A 15,387-nucleotide genomic window follows, 5' to 3' on the forward strand; every position below is an offset into this window, starting at 1 on the left:
GGTTGAGTTACATCAATTATCAAAATTGTAACATAACCAGCATTAACCCTTTATCCAACATAATAAGTTCCAAACTATGCAGATTCGACCCTTCCTAGCGCAATGACTTGATCATTAATAAGGAGATCAACATAGTCCCCTTTTGCCAAAATTATATTTTCCATTGTAGCTTGTATCAATTCTGTAACAACAATTAAATCGTAACTTGTAATTAAAAGGCTGAACTGTGTAAAGTGCGACTTTATATTTTCACAAAAACACACAACTTACAAAAAAGTAATATAGATGCAAAATTTAAAATAGTATGGTAGTAATATTGTATGTAATGAAACATTGTTTCCTCAAATGAAAGCTAACAATCAATATCATTGGACTTCTACTACAAACATAAGCATATTGCTAGAAGCAACATTACATGGTCAAATAAATCTAGCACATGCTAGATCTCCTTCTATGACAAACAAGCACATTGTCAATAAGAATATTCTAAGACAAAGGAAATCCACCACATGCTAAATTTCCTTCTAATGTAAATAGAAGCATATTACTCACAAAAACATTTCAAAGTAAAAGAAATCTTACACATTCTAGAGTTTATTCTAGCACAAACACAATCACATTGCCAAAAACAACATTGCAATGTGAAAGATATCTAGCATACGCTTGATTTACTTCTAGCACAAACAAAAGCACATTTCCAGCAATAACATTGTAGGGAAAACAAAATTCAACAACTTCTATCAAAAACACAATCACATTTCCAATAACAACGTCGCAAGGTAAAATAAATTTAACGCATGCTAGCTTTACATGTAGCATAAATACAAGCATACTACCAAAAACAACATTTCATGCCAGAAGAAATCTAGTGCATGTTATATTTCCTTCTAACACAAAAAAAATCACATTACCAAGGTGAAGGAAATCTAACACGTGTTAGATTTCCTTCTATAATAAACAACGAAATTGAAAACAACAATATTGCATAGCAAAAGAAATCTAGCACAACTTCTAGCCCAAACACAAGCACAACATTTCCAATAACATTGCCAAGGTGAAGGAAATCTAACATTTGCTAGATTTCCTTTTATCATAAACAACCAAATTGACAACAACAATATTGCAAAGAAAAAGAAATCTAGCATAGTTTCTAGCCCAAACAGAAGCACGTTTCCAATAAAAATATTGCAAGGTGAAAGAAATTTAACGCATGTTAGCCTTACATGTGACACAAATACAAGAAAACTACCAACAACAACATTGCATGCCAAAAGAAATCTATTGTGTGTTATGTTTCTTTTTAACACAAATCAAGAAAGTGTAATGGTGATTCTCTATTGTGAAGACCTATATTAAAAGTGGTGTAATGCTAATAAGACCAATGTAGCTACTGCCAGGATACCAATGTAAAGTTTCATTGTTCAAAAGTTTAGGGCCTCCTTGGTAAAACCATGCATGTCATATTCAGTGACTATGGCATACTCTGAGGTAGATTCAGTAATAAATTTTGTGCATCAATAGAGTTTTGGCATTTTCTGGCTAAGTTAAGGCACCAACACCACAATTGTTATGAATCACCTAGTCAAGTCTCAAGAGAGAGCCTCTTTTGTCTCATCACTATATCAATCCATGAAATGGTGGAGAGCCTAACAACCTTCTCTTTTAATCACTCAAGCTAGACCAAATTGACAAGTTGTATTCCTACCTAACAAAACATTTTCCATGTTTTTTCTTCCTCATAAAAAGATAGCAGTCTAGGGGTTATCCTGATGCAAAATGTACCTCTCGGCAGACTACGTTAACACCTTGTTTTAGGAGATGTTAACCCACTAGCCTTTGTTCTATGGTGACTTTCCAAACCCAATAGGTCCTCCATAAGATTACTCTCGTATTAAATCTAAAACCATTTAACTATGATTAATTGGTAGCACATGCAATTTGCAAGGGTCACAGTTTCAGGTTTGGACCATTTAGTTAGGTTTATAGCTTAAATGGCAGTTTCATACTTCGAGTTAAACTATCTTTGACATATATAATATAACTGACCTAGTCCATTTTTATATCACTACTACAACAATCCATGAAATGTGCATGCAAGGTCTAAAATCAATGCTTGACTTGGCTTCCATAATAATGTTCCACATTTGAATGGACTTCCCAAAAGATTGCATTGTGTTTATATAATGCTTCATGCATCTCTAGTAAAAACTAAAGGCTAGATGCCAAATGTGTTTGTCAGATGTTGCTTATGAATGCATAAGATAAGGTTGGTGTATTTCATATATTCTCATGCATCTCTAGTAACAACTAAAGGCTAGTTGCCAAAGGTGTTTATCACATGTTTCTTATGAATGCATAGATAAGATTGGTGTCTTTCATATATTCTCATTACAATACTGAATGCTGGATCTAACTCTTCAATGGTCCATGGATTGAGTTTTAACTCGTTGAGGTATCTGTTACAATGGGCCAGTATCTTGAGCACTGGACAAACGGGTTGCTTGGTTTTTTATTGAATTCGATTACAAAGGAGGTATGCTAGAAACTCTTGACATCTTCTACGGTCCTCACTCAACCACACAACAAGTGGATTACTGGTAATCCCAATTAGATGTTTGGGTGCCATAATACCAGACATCTAATATCGGAACGTTCACTCAGATTTTGTGGGGATCGTATCAAAAGGAATGGAATGGCTCCTGGTTTCAATCAGGTTCCTACTTTATATAATATGGAACACACCCCTCAGGAGCCCTCAAATGAACTGCGTATGTTTGTGCTTAAGGAGGCTCCCATCCATAATTGCATAATAAAGGACACTAGTCAAATGGCTCTTGGAAAGATAATCCTTGGAATGGACTCCCAATCGGTGCCACATAGACATAGCATAATGGAGAATAATGTAGATTATATTATCATTCATATGGCAGGTCAACATTGACACATTTCCAAAGGCAAATATTCCAATCCATATCTAGATCTGAGGTCTTCGGCTGCATCTCCTCCCTTATATAAAAATACAGAAATGGATACTTCCCCTATCTCAATATAGATACAGATGTGGAAAACCTAAATATATGATGAATCGTTGGGTCTTGAGCTACTAACAGTCAAAAGGGCCTTCTTTCAGGCAAAAAAGACGTTTATTAATCTGGATCACCCCAAAATTGGATTGACTAGGAAAAAGAAGGCATCAAGTATAAAATTATATCCTCTTGTGTTGGTGTGGGGTCCAAGCTCAATACATGATTTTATGAAACCATTGAAGCATCTCGTTATCCATCCATTGATCTGGGTACCTCCAATGAATACTACGAAGCAATAGAGCATGAGTTGTTCACTCTTGCTCCCCCAATCATCCAGTTTCTTCACAGGCATGAGCTGTTCACTCTTGCTGATATTGGCTGCCAACAATCTGTCATTTCTCCACTGTGTGGAGGATGGGGAGACTAAAAAAATTGTAGAATTATTTGGAATTAGAGTCAGGCCTTTTGCTGAAGCCCAGTAAGCTCCCATCCATAATTGCAGAATAAAGGACACTAGTCAAATGGCTCTTGGAAAGATAATCCTTCGAATGGACTCCCAATCGGTGCCACATAGACATAGCATAATGGAAAATAATGTAGATTATATTATCATTCATATGGCAAGTCAACACTGACACATTTCCAAAGACAAATATTCCAATCTATATCCAGACCTGAGGTCTTCGGCTTCATATCCTCCCTCATATAAAAATACAGAAATGGATACTTCCCCTATCTCAATAGATACATATGTGGAAAACCTTAATAATGATGAATCGTTGGGTCTTGAGCTACTAACAATCAAAAGGGCCTTCTTTCAGGAAAAAAAAGACGTGTATTAATCTGGATCACCCCGGAATTGGATTGACTAGGAAAAAGAAGGGCATCAAGTATAAAAATATATCCTCTTGTGTTGGTGTGGGGTCCAAGCTCAATACATGACCCCAACCAACCATGCCTCTAGTACTAGATAGAGTGTGAATGAAAAATCAAAGCAGAATTTGCAGTCTTAGACCAAGGCTAATATCCACAAGTGCTCTCCAGTCAGCATTTCACTCATCCTGTGCAGACAAATTAGAGAAATGCTCAAACAAAGCATTTTTAGCACCAGCACCATGATTTGATCTATTATGAATTCCTTTAAGACGGACTCAATTTACAAACTAGCTATTAATGTAGTAATTTTATTGTCCAAACAAAGCTGAAAAGCACGGGCAAGAAGGCAACAACTCTAGCATTACTACAGTTACCAGTAGAGTAAAGTTCAGAAATACAGGCACTAAGACAAACAACTATATAATCAATTTAGTTGTCATCTCAGTAAAGTTTACAGGTGCAGGCATTAAAGATAATTGCAAAATTGAATAGTGCACAACAATCAGGCAGATCATTGTCAATGAAAAAAATCACTTGTCTATTGTCATTTAGAATAGCATCACTTGTCTGTTGTCATTTAGAATAGGTGCCAAAGGCAACTGTCGGGAAAAAAAATGTACAAAGGGGAAAGCACAACAAGTGCACCCTAGAGCATGAGTTGTTCACTCTTGCTCCCCCAATCATCCAGTTTCTTCACAGGCATGAGTTGTTCACTCTTGCTGATTTTGGCTGCCAACAATCTGTCATTTCTCCACTGTGTGGAGGATGGGGAGACTAAAAAAATTATAGAACTATTTGGGATTAGAGTCAGGCCTTTTGCTGAAGCCCAGTAACTATGAGAAGAGGTTTTTGCATTGGCTCATTCAAAATTTTGAAAATAAACTGTGGTTATGGGAAACAGATGGCTCTCTTTAGACAGTAGGATGGTCATGATAAAGGTAGTCCTACAGGGTATCATTGTCTACTGGATGCATTTGTTTCATTTTCCAATGTCAATTATTCACAAAATCAACTCCACCATGGCAGATTCCTTATGGGTTGGGTCCGGTTACAAAAATACGCTTCACCTATCTAAACTAGACTCAATTTGCAAGCCCATTGATGGAGGTTGGGCCATCAAACACACTCACACTTTCAATCTGGTACTTCTCATCAAAAATCTATGGACGGCCTTCAAGTGCCAAGGTATTTAGCAAAAAATCATTATTAAAAAATATCTCAATCATGCTACCCTGGAAAACTGGATCCTAGTTGGGGCTCCGGTTAAGAATAATGTGTCTTTCATTTGGAATATCTTGACGAAATCTAAGCCTTGGATACAGGGATATATAATATGGATGGTTAGATGTGGCGACATAATTCGCATTGACCTTGATGCAATCATTGGATTGGCTGGGAATCACATTCTTCCTCCCCCAATCATCCAGTTTCTTCACGGGCATGAGCTGTTCACTCTTGCTGATATTGGCTGCCAACAATCTGTCATTTCCTCCTCTTCCAGTTGGCCACATGCTGAAAATTTGGCTCTTCTGATGGAGCTCAATGTCAAATGGGAAAATTACAGATCTCATCTCTATCATGCAGATATTGCTCTGTCTAAGAGGGCAGATAGGCATTCTTGGGGCAGTCTTTCTCATGGTGGACAAATCTCTACCAAAGAAACATACAAGTACATATACAACATGCAAAGGTAGTGCGCTAGAACTATTTAGCAAAATAAAGGCACCACCTAGTGCTATGGATAATTCAGTTGGTTGAACTACATAAAGTATTTCGAGGTGTGAGTTCAGTTCTCTTTGGTGCATCCAGACTTGACCTGACCAAACTTTATGTGTTCAGTGGCCATCCAGTTCAGCCCTCTACAGTAAATCAGTCTTATCATATCTGGATTCATATTTCCACCTACTACAAAGGTCTAATCAGACCTGTAGCTATTTATGGACACCGTTCAGTCTACTGGCCATCCAGTTCAGCCCTCTATAGTAAATCAGTCTTATCAGTTCTGTTTTGATATTTCCACCCACTAGAAAGGTCTAATCAGACCCGGTCTTATCAGTTCTGTTTTGATATTTCCACCCACTAGAAAGGTCTAATCAGACCTGTATCTATTTATGGACACAAGAAATAAAGAATGAAATGTTTCAGGAAGTTTCTGGGCATCCACCATGGCTCCAGCCACTGTAACTGCTGCAACTATTAATCGCTCTGAGAAGCCATATTCAGATCATTAAGAAGATTTTATATATGATCTTCTGGGTGGAAGTTTTCTTGTAACTTGCTTTTGTTTTGAATGAACGCATGCTGGAGAAAGCAAGTCCGTTCATATGAATGATAGACGCGGGTGGGGTGAGAAATCAGAGACGTGGGGGCTCTTTTGTCCTTCTGATTCAACTTGATTGATGTCCAAATTTACCTCTGAAAACTCAGAGAATGCATGTCCTTGGAATGGTATTTGGTGTATGCAACACACCAGAGAATTGGTTGCCACAATATTCTCTAAATTAGGATTGGAAGGTATCATTTCCTCATCGCTTCACAATCTCTAGTTATTGTGCACTCTGAATCTTATAAAAAAAATTGTCATTGAAAGAATTCCATCATAGTTTGTGTAGCTTAAAGCGCTCCTGGGAATACATGACCTTAGTTTTAGTTCACAGTGGGGTTTTATTTCAAAGGAACTGTCTAATTCTACTCACCTTTAAGGGGCAAAACTTGGAAGTTTGAGAGGGTCCACACTTTGAATGGCCTTAAAGGAAGTATTCCAGCTCCTTTGACTTGCTGAACCCATCTTGATTCTCTGTCATCTTTTTGGCTTGAATCCAACTAGATCGATCTCATCTTTAACCACAGATCTGTAATTTTGGGATAGTGTTTGTGGATTCATTCAACTAGACACCACAATTACATTGGCACCTATGTAAATAACAGATCTGATGTTATATGGGCATGTAGCTTCAAGGACAGCATGGCGTAAAGCCATTGCCGCTTTGAGTCAGTTGGCCTTCCTAAACCTGTGTAGAAGTAGCCTCACCAGCAAGATTTATGAACCCATCATGAGTTAACCTTGACAAATCTATGAGCAAGATTAGATCCAGCAGAAAACAGCAACGTAACATAAGCCCTTACAATGAAATGGGTATTTATCCCAAGAGTTTATTCTTGCACATTCTCATGCTTTCAAGGCTTGCATATGTGCTAGAAATCGTAGACAAGTACCCAGACTTGGAAGAAAACTCAAAGTTGCTATGTAGCTACCTAACCTAATTCCAATTCAAGAGGTACAAAACTTAATGAATAATAACGCTCAAAGTGTTATGCTGCTACTGAGCATGCAGGGGTCAGCAAGAAGAGAATTAGGTGAGAGAGAAGATGTTGGAGCAAAATAAAGATCATTGACATTACAAAAAAAGTCATAGGAGTAAGATCTCTTGATTAGAGATCAATGATGGTTGGAGGACATGCGAAATGGTCTTGAACATGACCATCATGGTTTCCCAAATGTGGTGGTTGTGCAAATGCATCTTTCTGGTATGCTAGATCTTGCACAGAAAAATCTAATTCTGTGACTGTCAGTATGCCATGAAGCAACATAAATAGATCTAGAGTTTGTAAAAAAAATAAGAAAATTTTACATCCAATGGATCTCCCTTTTCCATGAGGATTGTGACTCCAAGTGAGTTTGAACAAAATCGTAACATAAAATAGTCATAACTTCCTCAATACTTTTCAAAATCACTATTATGATACCAATTCAGAAGTGGCATATAAATTTGGCCTTTGATGGCAGACTTCAATCTAGTTCCTAGGCAAGGAAAAAATTACCTTGCAATATAGGGCTTTGATATGTAAGGAGGGAAAACCTCTTGAGGGCATAACACCTACAATACTACACAAAATCACTATTATGACCCCAATGTGGAAATGGAGCCAAAATTCTGCATCTTGCAGTTTGATTGTAATCAGGCACACTAGTGAAAAAATATGCACGTCACAATTTTTTGATGGTTGAAGGGAGTAGATCTAGTGGAAGTTGAAAAGTAAAAAACCTCAATGAGCCAAGGTATAGAGCCCTTGATTGTAAAAATCCACCAGTGTTAGATCTAGTAGAGGTGTCAGATGGAAACCTTAAGAGGTGACTAGATCTACAGGCTGCAATCATTGTATTACAGCAACAGCTTGTGCACCCCTCTCATCTCATTTTGTAAATAACATAGAAGAGACCTATAGCTTGGAATTTGGATGGAGTGAGTGCTTTGTCCTCTTTTGGAATTAGAGTGATGAAGATAGCCTTTATGGTTGGAAAGGCACCTGATATTTGGTGTAACTTTTCTTTCAATGCCTAGACCTCATTTTTAATGGCGAACCAAATGTGGTGGAAGAAATTTGTGGTGAAAACGTTAGGACTTGGATATTTTCTGGCAGACATATCCATGACAGTCAATTTGACATCTATTAAAGTGATGGGTCTCATGGGACTGGTGGCGTGTTGTTTCCAGACTAATTAGGAGATGTGTTTGGTGATCATGTGAATGGCAGTGAAGCCGTCCTATTTGAGTTTCACTGCCATTCCTTATTCACGGAGTTTTATGGTCTCCTTATTCCTACCATTGACTCCTCTTGGCAGCTGATTGTGCATGTACCTCCATATGCATGGATTTATGGTGCTTGTTGGAGCATCCTTCGTGATATCCTTTATGTCTGGCAATGGAGTTTCTAATGAAAGCCCTAGAACTTTTCAAACGTAGAGAGTCAACTTGCCTAAGGAATGGTCACCATCTTATCCTTAGGTTCTGACTTATGGATGGGCTTTTAACATAATGTGATGACCTTGCTTCATATGGCAAAATCCTCTTGTAGCAATCTGACCTTGGCTGCTTGGTTATGCTCATGGCAGTGTTAGTTCATTTATGAAATTTGGCATGTGTTGTGGATGGCAATGATATTGCCCATCTCCTTAGAGAGTATACCTGAAAACTTTGAATACCCTCACTACAAGCACAAGGCATCATTCATGTTTTGGAAAATTACTTCCCTGCATATACCATTGTATAAATATCGGTAGTACAAATTCCAAGCACGTTGATAAGCTTTGGAAATCCTTCCATTCACACACACACATTGTTATTGCAATTAAATATTGGCAATATAAATGCAAGGCATCATCGGTAAGCTATGGAAACTCTCCATTCACTCACACACTACTGTTACACCTTAATATCAACAATACACATGCAAGACACCATTGATAAGATGTGGAATTCCTTCCATTCACACGCGCATTGTCATTGTAATTAAATATCAGCAATGTGGGTACAAGACATTATTGACAAGCAATGGATATCTTTCCATTCACACACACATTGTTACTGCAATTAAATATCAGCAATCTAAGTACAAGAAATTGTTGACAAGCAATGGAAATCCTTCCATTCACACACACACACTGTCACTGCAATTAAATATCAGCAATCTAAGTACAAGACATAGTTGACAAACAAAGGAAATTCTTCCATTCACGCACACACTGTCATTGCAATTAAATATCAACGATACACATGCAAGTCATCATTTCTGAGCTAAGGGAATCATCTCATTTCTGTGCATACCTACTGTAATTACTGCTAAATTTGAACTCAAAAGTTTACCATTTACAGTCTTGAGGGCTGGGAAGTGATGTTTGTCTTTTACTGTAGAATGCGTTGCAGGATTCAGGCTAGAAAGTGGTGTCTGCATCTAACATTGAAAGTCAAAGACCTTTGAATACACTATGATGAGTAATACTTGTCATTTTCCATGTGCTCAGAGGAATACCTCTTTACTATATGTGTAAGGAGCTCAAATATTTGTACAGAAGTTACCTTCACTACTGCATATTTATATCAGAGACACCAATAACAATGCGGCACTTATCAGGAGCAGGGGATACTGCAGGGAATACTGGGAACAAAGGTGTATAGGTCTAGTGTACCTACAATCAATATGTCAGTTGGGACAAGTTTGTGTCATAAACAGACAACTTTCATCGGGATTCCATCAAACCTCCAGATATCATGCCAATGAGCCTTTTAATGCAATAAGTGGACACCATGCAAATGCTATGTATGAGACTTTTGAAGGATCAGAACACCTAGTGGCCTAGTCTTCAGACAACCTAAGGCTTCCCTTCTTCAAGGTACCCTCAACCACAGATCTTGCCTTATATCAATATTACTTAAGGGTAATACTATCCAGGAGATCTGTAGATTTATCTTAGGGTTAAAACAACACAGTTTTAAATTTACCAGTCACACTCATGTTTACAAATTTATATCCATTAGTCTTCTCTACAAATTAGAACCTACACACGCAGAAATGTAACCTTGTAACCATGCATGGACATATTTGGGCATCTCAGTTAATTAAACACTCAGCACAGTGTGGGCATTGGGGCAAGGTTTATGATTCTCCTTTCAACCATTGGCAACCAACAATGCAACTACCACCCCCTAGCTTATGCAACCTATCCCAATGTCCAGACCAGTAATTCCAGAGGTCTTGTCCAAGAACAAACTCTCATTGTGTCCCTAAATGACTTCAGGGAGCGAGTTGTATCTCGCCATAAAACTCAATCAGGATGACAATTTAAAAATTGTTGATTGTGTTGGGTTCTTGACATCAAATTACAGCTAGTGGCACACATTTCATTTGATTCAACTATCGAAAACTATTTTATTTGACAATCTCCTGAACTAGGGTTTTGCTTAATATTGGGCAATGTAAATTTTGCACTAAGGTTGTATTTCTCAGGGAAATAGCCCAGGTGATTATGGGCAGTGTGTTCATGTCGTCCATGGTTGATCACACTTGCAAGAGCATAGAAAATTCAATTTTTCTGTTGAGAAATGGCAACAAGAAATTCCAGATTAAATTTGTCCTTGAATTTAAACTGATAATTAAAATAGAATTCTATTCTCATAGCAACTTGTAAATAGTTAATTAAGTTTAATTGGCTTAATTAACTTAGGAATTTCGAGTTGGAAGTCTTTTGAAAGTCATGTAAGTGTTCTCCCTAAGTTTTAAGGGTCCAGTATGAGTTTAGATTGAGTGGAACTAGATAACTCAGTTTACTGAGTTATAGACAATTAAACTAGTTTCTAACTGTTTGTTGAACTAGTAGAGGATTAGCAGTCAGTTAATACACTAGTGTATCCACAGGTGCTACTCCAGTTAACTGAAGATTCTCTCATCGAAAACTCATTTTTGAGAAAGACCCAGTTGAAACTAGAGTGCAGGGACAGTTTACTATTTGTTGTATAATTTTTTGAGCTGTATAGATCATGCATGCACTCAAGAAGAGGACCTAGATTGGATTGCGCAGTTTTGGTGCACTAGATTCCCATTAATATGGGCTATTCATCCTAGGAATTGCGCAAGGAAATAGGGGCTTGGCAGGCAGTGGAAATTGGCTAAGTGTTGGCTAAGAGCAGGCTTGTGAGGGAGAGAGTTGAGCATACTTGTGTGGAATTGTTCTTGTGAGAACAAGCTTTGTATCTTCACTCATATTTCTGATTAATGCAATACAGATAAGCGGGGTTTTGAGCAGTGGCTTTCCCCATAAAAACTTTTTGTGTTGTGCCATTTTTTTATCTTCTTCTTGTGTTATTGTGTTCATCGATCTATTAGCTTCTGCTAGTTGAAAGTAGAAGTAGATTCTTGTCTCTTGTTTTAGCAGATTACTTGAGCTTGTGAATCTACAGAAAAATCTACATTTTCTTCCCAATTTATATTTTATGCCCATGGACCAAAATCTCATTGTGTCCTCGAATGGTTTTAGGAAGGGAGTTGCAACTTGCTATAAAACTCCAACTGAAAATCCAATTGAAAATCCCTCGATTGCAATGGAATAATAACATCAAATTATAGCTAGGGAAACTCCTCTCATCTGATTCCCCTAGATAAAGGAGGTATTATTTGACAATCCGGAAAACTAGGATTTTGCTCAATAAGAGACAATGCAACTTTTTGAATTAATATTCTATTTTTCAAGACAATAACTTGGGCGATTCTAGGTAGTGTGCTCACATGGTACTTGGCTAAACACACTTGTAAGAGCTTACAAAACTCAATCATGTTTCTTAGTTTGGATTATATATCCCTAAACAAAATTTTCATTCTATCCCAATAAGGCTTCAAGAAGCAAGTTGCAACATGCCAGAAAACCCTACACAAGATACCAATAAAAAAACTATCGATTAGCTTGAACTCCTAACATAAAACTACATTTTGGCGCACCCATCTCATCTAATTCCACTAGCTAAGAAATGTTTTATCTGACAATATCCAAAACTATGGTTTTGGTCAGTAATGGACAATGTAATTCTTGCACTAAGGTTCTATTTTTCAAGACAATATGTCGCGACATTGTGGGTAGTGTGCCCACATGGTCTCTAGGCAAACACACTTGTAGGAGCTTACAAAACTCAATTATGCTACTTGGTTTGGATTTTATACCTCCATACCAAATTCTCATTATCTCCTTGAATGATTTTAGGAAGTGAGTTGCAACTTGCAATAAAGTTTAAACTCTAAATGGGACTTCAACCGAAACAATTGTCTATTATGTTGAACTCCTGACATCGAATTATAACTAGTGCCAACCTTCTCATCTAATTCCACCACCTAAAAAGGTTTTTATTTGCAAATCTCCAAAACTAGGGTTTTGCTTAATAAAGGACAATGTAATATATGCATTAAGATTCTATTATTCAAGACAATAAATTTGGTGATTTTGGGTAGCTTTCCCACTTGGTCCTTGGTTGAACGCACTAGCAAAAACTTACAAAACTCAATTATGTCGCTCGATTTATATTTTATGCCCAAGCAACAAATGTCCATTGTCTCCCTAAAGAGCTTTAGGAAGGGATTTGCATCTCGCCATTAAATTGTAACCATGAGTCTCATCGAAAAATCATCGATTTCATTGGATTGTTAACATCGAATTTCATCTACGAGCACCCTCTCATTTGATTCCACTAGCTAAAGAATTTATTATCTTACTATCTCCAAAAACTATGGTTTTTCTCAATAATGGACAATCTAATTTTACAAAAATGTTCTATTGGGACCCCAAGCTGCATTTCATGGAGTTGGCACACTTGAGACAAATGGGCAGCATAGAGGCTTACATATCGTAGTTCCAGAGTCTAGCTGTAATGGTGTCGTACATCTCTCAAGCTCAGTTGATTATGTTGTTTGTAGAGGGGTTATCAGATCCCTTGTGTGGATGGATGAGGGCCTACAAGCCCACAACATTGATGGACATCATTTCCAAGACCCGAGACATGATTGATGCAATTCCCAATACCAAGGCCCCTATACCCACTGTGCCCGTGGCTCCTTAGGGGAGCAAATATACTCATCATCCTTAGAGGGAGATTGGGTGTGGTCAAGTTGGATGACGAGACTTGGAGGGACCTATGGAGGAGGAAGTTGTGTTTCACGTTCCAAGATCTGTGGGTACCAGGGCACAAGTGCACCAAGGGCAAGGCCCATTACATCAAGGTGTACTCAGATGGTGAGTAGGAGGATGAGGCTGAGCAAGAGATAGACAATGGCGACGGAGGACCACAGTTTGCAGGAGGAGAACCACCGCCGCCGCCACCACCTCGGTGAGGAGGGCTAATTGTTCCCACCAGGGGAGTTCTTGCTTCACTTCAGGAAGTTCCAAAGTACTTGACACTACGGAACAGGGGCACAGTGCAGGGGCAGTGTGTGTTAGTATTAGTGGACAGTGGGGCTACCCATAATTTTATTGATTCCTAGATGGTGGACCAGAGAGGCATACATATAGAGGCATTTGAGGGGTCTTGATATTGGTACCAGGAGACCGAACTATGCGGTGCATGAGATATGTCCCTAGTCTAACTTTGATTATGGGGAACTATTCCATGACTAACCATTTCTTTGTGGTTGATGTTCCAAACACTAATGTGGTGATGGGTGTCCAATGGTTATATTCATTGGGGTGGGTCACTACCGATTGGAGGAAACTGGAGATGGAGTTCATGGGCCCAAATGGAAAGTTGGTAGTGTTGAGGGGTATGCACTCCTACCTACCATAGTCAATATACGTCCATCGGATGGAAGCAGACATGTGGCGTGGTGGTATAGAGTGAGCGGTGGTGCTCATGATTTCAGAGGCAAGAACTTAGGCATGACTGGGTCATCCAGACATCTTTGTGTTGTTGGAGAGACATCAAACAGTTTTTTGGGAGATCTGTCCAGGAAGGCCTCCTGATCGAGGGTTTGAGCACACCATTGAGTTGGAAGAGGGTGTACATACAATTATCACTACTCTTTATCAACGCCTTGAGGCCTGCAAGGACGATATTGAGAGGTCCATCTAGAAGCTATTGGTGTTAGGGCATATCAGGCCTAGTACTAGCCCTTTTGCTTCATCGGCGGTGCTAGTGAAGAAAAAGGATGGGACCCTTCGCATGTGCATCGACTACTAGGCGCTAAATAGAAGACTTTGAAGAACCAGTACCCCATGCCCCGTATAGATCAACTGATGTATGAGCTTAGAGGAGCCAAGTACTTCTCTAAGGTAGACTTGCGCACAAGGTACCATCAAATTCGAGTGTGTTAGCAGGACATTCTGAAGAAAGCATTCAGGTGCCACAAGGGGCACTTTAAGTTCTTGGTGATGCCCTTCAAACTCACCAATGCCCCAACCACATTTTAGTATTGCATGAACCATGTGTTCTGCAAGCACTTGTGCAGTTTTGTTTTGGTGTTCTTCAATGACATGCTTATCTACAACATGACATGGGAGGAGCACCTACAACACTTGGAATAGGTCTTAAGCATCCTGGAGGAGCAACAATTTTATGCCAGGACATCCAAGTGTGAATTTGGGCTAACCAAGATGTTGTACCTAAGGTATGTGATAAGAGAGGACGGAGTTAGAGTCCACCAGGAGAAGATTCCCGCCATCCTTGATTGGCCCACACCAAGTAATGTGACGGAGGTGAGGGGATTACTGGGCATATGCACATATTACAAGCGCTTCGTGAGGGGGTTTTCTCAGTTGGTCGCACCCCTTATAGACCTCATGAAGAAGGGGGCACTCAGTTGGTCAGACACAGTGCAAGAGGCCTTTGAGCACCTCAAGATGGTCATGAGTACTTTCCCAGTCTTTGCGTTACCGAATTTTTCCCAACCCTTTATACTGGAGTGTGACACATCAGGTGAGGGCATTGGGGCAGTGTTGATGCAGAGTGGTCATCCCATACCTTATGAGAGTAGGAATCTTCGGGACTATGAACGGTTGTACTACATCAACACTCCCTCTTAGCTAGGGAGGTATTCATAATGACTATCCAGATTTTCTCTGTTAAAATCTTTCTTTAAGAATAAGGTTACACACTTCATAATACCATTATCCTATGGTACTATAACATAATTATGATCGAGATTCACCATCAAACAACTAGTCTCCATACAT

The 15,387-nt window shown here is 38.8% G+C and overlaps 1 protein-coding gene across 3 annotated transcripts in view; it reads left to right on the forward strand.

Annotated features, from left to right (window-relative positions):
• Window positions 1-5,372: 5,372 nt before the first annotated feature.
• Window positions 5,373-15,387, forward strand: part of LOC149150013 (uncharacterized) — a 33,219-nt gene continuing 23,204 nt past the window's right edge. For all 3 annotated transcript variants that reach the window (XR_016262681.1, XR_016262680.1, XM_089440099.1), the window contains exon 1: window positions 5,373-6,416. Coding sequence is in view for 1 of the 3 variants with exons in the window: in XM_089440099.1 (XP_089296225.1) it covers window positions 6,302-6,416 (115 nt within the window). In the remaining 2 variants the exon portion in view is untranslated. The remainder of the gene's footprint in view (window positions 6,417-15,387) is intronic.

The sequence above is a fragment of the Pinus tabuliformis genome, chromosome 9 (assembly GCF_031772625.1).
Source record: "Pinus tabuliformis cultivar Carrire ecotype Pingquan chromosome 9, CPIR1, whole genome shotgun sequence".
In the NCBI taxonomy this organism is placed as follows: Eukaryota; Viridiplantae; Streptophyta; class Pinopsida; order Pinales; family Pinaceae; genus Pinus; species Pinus tabuliformis.